This window comes from Peromyscus maniculatus, chromosome 8 (assembly GCF_049852395.1).
Source record: "Peromyscus maniculatus bairdii isolate BWxNUB_F1_BW_parent chromosome 8, HU_Pman_BW_mat_3.1, whole genome shotgun sequence".
NCBI lineage: Eukaryota > Metazoa > Chordata > Mammalia > Rodentia > Cricetidae > Peromyscus > Peromyscus maniculatus.
Genome location: NC_134859.1, coordinates 27,841,355 through 27,850,354, shown reverse-complemented (window position 1 = coordinate 27,850,354; position 9,000 = coordinate 27,841,355). Strand labels below are relative to the sequence as shown.

The 9,000-nt window shown below is 45.6% G+C and overlaps 1 protein-coding gene across 1 annotated transcript in view; it reads left to right on the top strand.

Moving 5' to 3' along the window:
* The window catches only part of Adra1b (adrenoceptor alpha 1B), a 116,982-nt gene extending 108,623 nt beyond the window's left edge, over window positions 1-8,359 (top strand). The window contains exon 4 of the mRNA XM_006971604.4: window positions 7,217-8,359. Coding sequence (XP_006971666.1) covers window positions 7,217-7,815 — 599 coding nt within the window. The 3' untranslated portion in view covers window positions 7,816-8,359. The remainder of the gene's footprint in view (window positions 1-7,216) is intronic.
* Window positions 8,360-9,000: the final 641 nt, after the last annotated feature.

Sequence of the window (9,000 nt, the reverse complement as noted above, 5' to 3'; positions counted from 1 at the left end):
CCAACAGGATCTGTTTGGGTGCCCAGGGGAAAAGATTAGCATGGCCCATCTTCTTTCGTGCCAAAGAGGCTTAGCACCTTCTCAAGTTAACTATGGCTTTCTGGATCCTACCAGGGCATGGGCTGGTCCAGCAAGTAGAGCCTTAATCCTCCTGTGTTGGGGTGGAGGTGGGGAGTGGAGAGCGCGAGGGAAGGAGCCAAAATATTCCTGGAATCTGTACAGGAGGACCAAACAGCCCCTGACTCACAGTGCCCCCGTGTGGTGGTCTAAGGGAAAGCTCATCTCCACTCCACCCGCAACAAGGAGCCGAATGTGCCTTTACAGACACTGAACTCAGCTACAAAGCACTGAGCTCAAGCTACTAAGTCAAAGAAAGGAAACTGAGGCCCCAGATGGGAAAGTAATTAACCCAAGATGATTTATATAAAGTTATCAATCACGGGTCCCAAATATGTTTTTAATGATAGTCCCTGACCTATCAGTACAGGAATAATCACTATGTGGTAAATGTCTATTACTTTGGAGGTTGATTGTAGGGCAAAGACCTGGTTCACAGAGCTCACCTACAGACTTAGCAGGCTGCATCTTGTTTAATCCTAAACAACACCGGGTGTAGTGGCTGCTACTTACTCCATCTTACTGAGGAGAACCTGAGCTTCCGAAGGACAGTAAGAAACTTGCCCCGCCACAAGACTGCAAGCAGGATATTCAGGGTTCTGATCACAAACAATTCCAACCCAACCCATCAGAAGTCTCAGAGGATGCTGGGTGTGGTGGCACCCGCTTGGAATCCCAGCCCTTGCAAGGTAAACATAGGAGGAATCCAAGTTCAAGGTCACCCTCAGTTACATAATGAGTTTATGCTCCATGAGACTGGTCTTTAAAAAATTAACAAAGAAATCACTGAAGGACTCAAGCATGCTGGCAAATACCTGTAAAGTCTCCACTGTGGAGACTGAAAATCTTTAATTTAAAGCTAGTCTATATGCTTCCTAGCAAGTTGGAAGACAGCCAGAGTCGAATAGTGAACACACTGTCACAGAAGGGTTTATTGGAGAGCAGGGCGGGATCATGCTAAGGTCTGAAGGACTAGCAAATAAAACACCATGCAAATGGGACAAGAAGGATCAAAAAGCCTATAGCCGATCCAGCGAGCTGTCAGGGCTGAAAGTGCAGTTGCCCCAGTGATTCCTCACAAGGGAGTTCAGCCCTACAGAAACAAATGTGGGGAGAGTGGATACCTGAGGCTTTCTATCGTGAGGTTTATGACAGCTGGATATTGGAAATCAATCACCCTCTTGACTGGCATTAGGGAACATATTAAATAAATTACTATGCATCCAGATCAAAATATGATGTGGCGTTGGAGCAGGTGATATAGCTGTGTAGACCCAAGCAAGGGGAAATATCTGAGCAAAGCAATTTAGGAAAAGGTGCATGTAGTATGACCCCGTTTAAAACAAAACAAAACAAAACAAAAAAATCCCAGAATAAAAACACAGCTGTCAACTCTAGTTCTCTCTACTTGACTGGAGAAAGAATTTTTATTTGTTTATAGTTTTGGGGGTTTTTTGTAACAGGTAATCTTTAACTTAGCATATCATTTTTATAATAAAATACATAAATCTGGGGAGGGATGGAAATAATGTTTCCTGTCCAGAAGGAATTTACAATCTAGGTAATGAAGAAGGACTCAGCCAGGCCTGGGACACAGCTTGACGATATTAACAAACAAGAAATGAGATAGTGACATGAAATCTGCCTGGATGTGTTCAGTGGGGTGCAGACTAAAGAAATCACACTAACTTGGCTGGGGAAGATCAGAGCGGAGTTCCTGGTGCAGGCTGAAGCCTGGACAGGACGTTTTGGTCCTCTGTATCCTCTAGTTCTACATCCAAGAGGTTAACCACCTTGGTTCAGTAGGTGAAGGGGCTTGCCACCAAGCCTGATGACCTGAGTTCAGTACCCCAGGTCCACATGGAAGACAGCTAACTCCGCAAAGATGTCTTGTAAGATCTATGCCCACTCCATGGCATGTGTCCGCCTAACACAAAATTAAATAAATAAATAATATTTGAGGGTAAAGATTGCAACTGTACTCAAGAGGTACAGACTTCTTTTTTTTTCTTGCTATTCTGCAAACACTGTAGTATAACAGACACTTGTGTGTCATTTATATTGTATTAGGTGTTATAAGTTGTTGACTTCTGACCAGTCACTGAAGGATGGTACAAAGTGCAAGGGAGACCGCAGGGAGGTCACATGCAAATCATGTGCATTTTACAAAAGCAACCTGAGCAGCCACCGATTTTTATGTTTACAGGAGGTCCTGGAACCACACTGGTGCTGATGCAGAGGCACGTGTGCATTTCAAAACACCCCTCATTTGTGATTATTTTTAAGGTGCCAGATCATTTGTCAAGGGTTTAATGTGGATTGTTTTCTTTCTTTCTCTTTTCTCCTTCATTTCTTCCTCTTTCTTCCTTTATTTTTTTTCATTTCTGTTTTCGTTTTTTGAGACAGAGATTCTTGTGGCCCAGGCTGACCTTGAAACTGAATACATAGTTGACAATAACCTTGAGCTCCTAATCCACCTCTCAAGTGCTGGAATTCTAGATGTGTGCCACCACGCCCCATGTACATAGGTAATTTCATGGACTCAAAACATTCTATGACACAATTATTTTTCCCACTTTATAGATGAGAAACTGAGAGGACTAGGTAACACTTCTGAAGTCCAGCAGTCAACTCCCCACACTGGGCCGGGTCATTTGAATTCTGCATTCAGTCAGTCACCCCTCACGCTGCCCAAACTGTCAGAGAGCAAAGAATGCCTTCTACTCACAAGAATGAACAGCGTAAGGCTACAGATTCACATGAGGAAAACAGTCATCAGCCCTCTGCCTCGACTTTGCAAGGCCATGGCTGTCGGAGGGCATTTTGTAAGAAGGTTTTAGCACAGGCCCCGAACACAACACACAGTGCAGGCGGTGGCTTGGATGAACACTAGCCATTGGCATTGTTGTGATTTGAGGAGTTATTCGATTCACTGCCATCCTCAACGAGTTGGACACCAGGCAAAGTTACAAAGTTTATCCTCAGCAAACGGGCTGTCTTGCTCTGGATCCTTCCCACCTTTGGTCACATCGTGTCCAGAGCCACCATACTGGTTCCCACAGGACCCCATGCAAAGGAGCGGGGTGGCTAGCTTTGTGCTCATCAGCATGTACCTCCTATGGTCATGCATAAGGCTTCCAAGATTCATCATTCTTGTTCCTTTTCCTGTTTTGTCAAAACCTTTTTCCTGGACCCTCAGACTCTGTTATGGAAAGAAGCCCATAGCCTACGACATACAGCTCAGTCCCATCACAGGACACTGTGTGCTCACATACTCTAAGCTACATTTCAGTAGGGGTCTTCTGTTCAGTGTCTCAATCCAAAGCTGTGTCTTTGGATTAAGTGATGTGACCACAAGCCTTTTGCTGTAGTATTTGTCAGAATTAGAACATGAAGCAGCACCCTTATCTGTCTCAGCTCCACAAACCCGGACTGCAGCCCACTCCCATGTTTCCCCCGAGTTTAAAGATGAGGTCCATTAACACTGACACACAGGTAGCACTCTCTCCAGGTATAAACTCCTGGATGGCTTAGGCCTGCTCCAGGAGCCCAGCCAATCCCACAAGAGCCACCACCACTGGACTGCCACACGGAGAAGAATTGGAACTCTCCAGAACAATAAGACAAACCTCAAATGACCAAGAAGGTGAAGTGTCCCCAGAGAGGAATACAAGTGCAGCCCAGGATCAAAGATAGGGGTTCTGTTTAAATGCATTTTATTTATTTGTTTGTTTGGGTAGCATGCAAGTGGAATCCATAGGCCAGCTTTCAGGACAGGGATTTTAGAAGCACCCATATCACTTGGAAATACTCTATCCATTCATCGAGTTAGATTTAACAATCCACAGGTCAGGCTCACAGTGTGACAGGGCACATGAGACAGAACATGAAAATCTATATACCACAGGCTGTGTGGTGGAGTAAGAGCATGGTTTGAAAGTACAAAATGTTCTGTAAACTATAGTCCTATTGTTTTAAATATGTAAATAAGTAAATACAACAGGAAAACCTGAGAATGGATCATTAAGAGGATTGCAAGTTTGAATCCAGCCTGCTACATACCTAGATCCTATCTCAAAATTAATGTTGTTTAAATGTGATCTTTCTGCATTATAAGGTTTTGCTTGTTTTTAAAATAGGTATCTTTTCATTGCTTTTTTTATCTCTTCTTTTTCTAAAAAGAACATTAATGGTCAAATCTTTTTACTTAAAAACATATTTTGTATTCAGATAGAATTTAGTTTCAGGGCCCGCTAAATTACAGACATGCTGTGTAACCAGGGGCAAACCACTTAACCACTCCAGGTCTCAGTTACCTCATATTTAAAATAGAAATTGTTTTTAATTTGACATTGCCATAAAATGATTTAGGGTCTCAAGTTCTGAGAGTAAGCTAACCGTGTTTGTGGATCGTAGCATCTCCTCATCATCAGTCTGTGCCAAGCTCTCTCTTATTTTATTGATTTATTGCCTTTTATCCCCATTTCCTAGTCCATGTCCATCTGCCTCCACCCCTAGGCAAACATTAAGTGTTTCATATGGTTTTGTGGTGTGTTTTTTAATTTGAAAATGTTTCTACAAAACACATATGATTGTTTGGTGAATTACTTAAATGAAATCATTCATAAATCTCACCCTGATTTACATTTTTTTACCCCCTGAAGAGTGGTGTCGTTAGACTCCTCCCATATTGCCATAAGGTATGTCATCCTGGGTCATAAGTGCTACGCATTATCTGGGTTGACATGCGCCTCCCTTCTATTTCTCCTGGTTTTCTCCTATTCTCTATCACCACAAACTGCACTATCAAAACATCCTCCTATGTGCCGCCTTATGATCCTAGGCTATGGCCTGGAACAAAATGGCCCGAATCAAAGTGTGTGCACACTTAGTTGAACCAAGTAATGCCAGCCTCTTCTCCCAGACGTCTACACAACCTGTGCCCTCAGCAGCCAAAGTCAGGGCCACCCAAGACCCCACAGCCTTACTTGGCAACTTTCTAACGTTTTCTATCATCTTTTTTTTTTTTTTTTTTTTTTTTTGGTTCTTCAAGACAGGGTTTCTCTGTGTAGCTTTGCACCTTTCCTGGAACTCACTTGGTAGCCCAGGCTGGCCTCGAACTCAACTGGCTCTGCCTCCCGAGTGCTGGGATTAAAGGCGTGCGCCACCACCGCCCCGTTTTCTATCATCTTAAAAGACATGTTTTATCCCTTTGTGGCTTCTGTTTTAATGTTTTTAACTGCCTGATACTTGGGGCATCTTGTCTGCATTCATGTGAAGTATCTGTTTTCTTTACCCACGTTGTTTTTTTCCCCCTTTGAGTACACTGCCACTGGATTTCTTATTTTGTCTTGGTTTTGTTTTGGGGTGTTTTGTGTCTTTGGCTGGTTAGTTAGCTGGTTGGAAGATTTTTGTTGTTAATTTCGGTTTCTCAGTGTTTGCTTGTCTGTTTGTTTTTAGACAGAATCTTATTTTGTACTGCAGACTACCTTGACTCTGTAGCCCAATACATACATAGAAATATGTATTCCAGGATGACCTCAAATTTTTAGCAATCTTCCTGCCTCAGCCTCCTGAACACTGGGATTACAGGCATAAACCAGCATGTAGATTTTTTAAATTTAATTTATTTTTTTAACTTTTATTTGAGGTGGTGAAGATGTGGGGTCAGAGGCCAAAGTGCAGGAATCAGTTGCCTCTTTCCACCATATTGGTTCCAGGACTCGAACTCATTGCCCGGCTTAGTGGCAACCACCTTTACCCACTGAGTTGTCTCTCCAGCAGACAAGGAGGGAGGCCGCTTGTTGTTTGTTTTTGCAGTCCTTGGAATTGAACCTGAGGCCTTGCACCCAAGAACTCTACCACTAGGATGCATGCTCAGCTCTTTTTCCGTGTTAGAGGGTTTCTTATATTCTAAATATCAACCTTGTAGCTGTTTGAGAGAATATAAATAACTTCTATTCTTGCCTTGTGAATTATCCCTTTGAAGCACTATGTCATTTTCCTTCGGTCCAAAATTTTCTTAAAGTCTTTCAAGTTGTCTTTTCTTACTGTTAAGAGTCAATGTCATGCATTTTGGGTTTTTAACGTGGCTCCGATTCGCTATGGGAACAAATTGGTACATATTTTCTAGCCTTTTGGGGAGGGTAAAATGATATAGGTAAAGCACCTTGCATAGGCAAAAGAGGTGTGTGTGCCATTACGGGTCATGGTTAAGAACGCGTGGGTAAAAGGAGTAAGTGCTGACCTATGACACCTAACAGTTGGGACTGTAGAATCCATTTACCCAAATCAGGGGAGGTTTCATAGACAGAGGGGAAGTTACTGCGTTGGAATCCAGTCTTCTTTCTTTCTTTCTTTCTTTCTTTCTTTCTTTCTTTCTTTCTTTCTTTCTTTCTTTCTTTCTATTTCTTTATCTTTTTATTTTTTTGTAAACCTGAAACTCACTAGAGAACCAGGCTTGCCTTGAACTGACAGAGATCCACATACTTCTGTCTCACAAGTGCTAGGATTAAAAGTGAACGACACCATACCCAGCTTATCTTTTTTGTTTGTTTGTTTGTTTGTTTGTATTTTTGTTTTGTTTTATTGAGATAGAGTTTCTCTGTGTAATTGCCCTGTCTATCCTGGAACTCAACCTGCAGACCAGGCTGCCCTCAAACTCAAAGAAATTCACCTGTCTCTGCCTCCGGACTGTTGGGTTTAAAAGTGTGCACCACCACCACCCAGCTCTATTTTTTTTTTTTAATGTGTCTATGTGTGTATCTGTGTGAGTGCATATGCACATGTGTGTAGTGTTCCCAGAGGCCAGAAGAGGGAGTCAGATGCATTGGATCTGGAGTTATAAGCTGTTGGGAATTTCTCCGTTTGGTCGCTGGGATCCAAACTCTGGTCTTTGTAATAAAGCAGCAAGCCCTCTTGACCAATGAGCGTCTGTCCCAGCCCCAAAGTAATTCGTTCATTTCAAAACGGGAAAGGCTAGCCTGCAGGGGTAGAAAATCATCTGGGACAAGACATGCGGGTGGGAAAGCTGCCATCAAACACAGTTTAGAAGAGAGTGTACTGACCAACTGCTCTCTTTCTGTCTGCACCCCTGCAGGCTCCCTGTTCTCCACCCTAAAGCCCCCGGACGCCGTGTTCAAGGTGGTGTTCTGGCTGGGCTACTTCAACAGCTGCCTCAACCCCATCATCTACCCGTGCTCCAGCAAGGAGTTCAAGCGCGCCTTCATGCGTATCCTTGGGTGCCAGTGCCGCGGTGGTCGCCGCCGCCGCCGCCGTCGCCGTCTGGGCGGCTGCGCTTACACCTATCGGCCGTGGACGCGCGGCGGCTCGCTGGACCGATCGCAGTCGCGGAAGGACTCTCTGGATGACAGCGGCAGCTGCATGAGTGGCAGCCAGAGGACCCTGCCCTCGGCGTCGCCCAGCCCGGGCTACCTGGGTCGCGGAGCGCAGCCACCAGTGGAGCTGTGCGCCTTCCCCGAGTGGAAACCGGGGGCGCTGCTCAGCCTGCCAGAGCCTCCCGGCCGCCGCGGCCGCCTCGACTCCGGGCCCCTCTTTACCTTCAAGCTCCTGGGTGAGCCCGAGAGTCCGGGCACGGAGGGCGACGCCAGCAACGGGAGCTGCGACGCCACAACCGACCTGGCCAACGGGCAGCCCGGCTTCAAGAGCAACATGCCGCTGGCGCCCGGGCACTTTTAGGGTCCCTTTCCTTTCCCCCCGCCCATACACACCCCAGGGGGGAGGACACCATCGTGGGGGGCGGGAGGGCGCGGGGGTGGGAGAAGTGTCAGCCCCGGGTAGACACAGGGTCGCAAGGGGACAAGGGGGGAGGGGGGCGGGGAGAGGGGCAGCTGCTTTTCTGGCAGGGGCATGGGTGCCAGGTACAGCGGAGAGCTGGGCTGAGCATGCTGAGAGCCTGGGGGCCCCCCTGACGTCGGCCGGGACTTAAGTCTCTCTCTCTTCTCTCTCTGTATATATATAAAAAGAGTCCCTCTGTATGTATTTATCTGTGGGTACACGTGCGTGTGTTTGTGCGGTGTACGTGTGGGCTGCATGGGTGCGTGTGGGGGTTCTGCCCACCTGTGCGTGCTGGGGCAAAGCGAGTGTGCGCCCTGGCGATATCAGGTTTGTTGTTCGTCTCTTGACTTTGTACTTCTCAAGCCCCTCCTTGTTCTCTGGTCAATGCTGGCACTTTGATGGGGTTGGAAACCAAGTCAGACATTAAAAAATCATTCCTCCTGTGTGACTTTGAGTGATTTGTGAAGACAAGGAGGGTCTTGCATTTCCTCTTCCTTCAGGTCTGACCAAACCCAAGGTCATTTCTTTTGGGGCAGACAAGGGTGAGAAGGGCTAGACTATTATTATAGGTGGTACTGTTGTTATTATCACTATCATATTTATTATTATAATTATCTTTGTTATAGTATTTAGTTGTAAAGGGTGCCATGGCAGGCATGGAGGCCAGAGGACAACTTGTAGGAGTCAATACCCCAGAAACTATAGACAATGTCATCCCCAAAAGTATATACACTTTTTAAAACATACATCATGTATCCTCCATCTAGGAGCTCATGAAATAAATCATGACCTCTAGATATACAGGTGTCATAAGCTGAACCAGAATTAACTCAGCCAAGTCCTTGTTTTTATAGACAGGGAACTGAGGTTAAGGATCTGGCAGGGGTCGGCTAGATGGCTGAGCAGGTAACAATGTTCACTGCCAAGACTAATGAACTGAGCTGGATCCCTGGGACCCACGTCCTGAAAGCATGGAACTGAATCTGGCCAAGTTATCCTCTGACCTCCTCTAAGGCACTGTGCCAGGTGCTATATGCACACACACACACACACACACACACACACACACACACACACACACACACA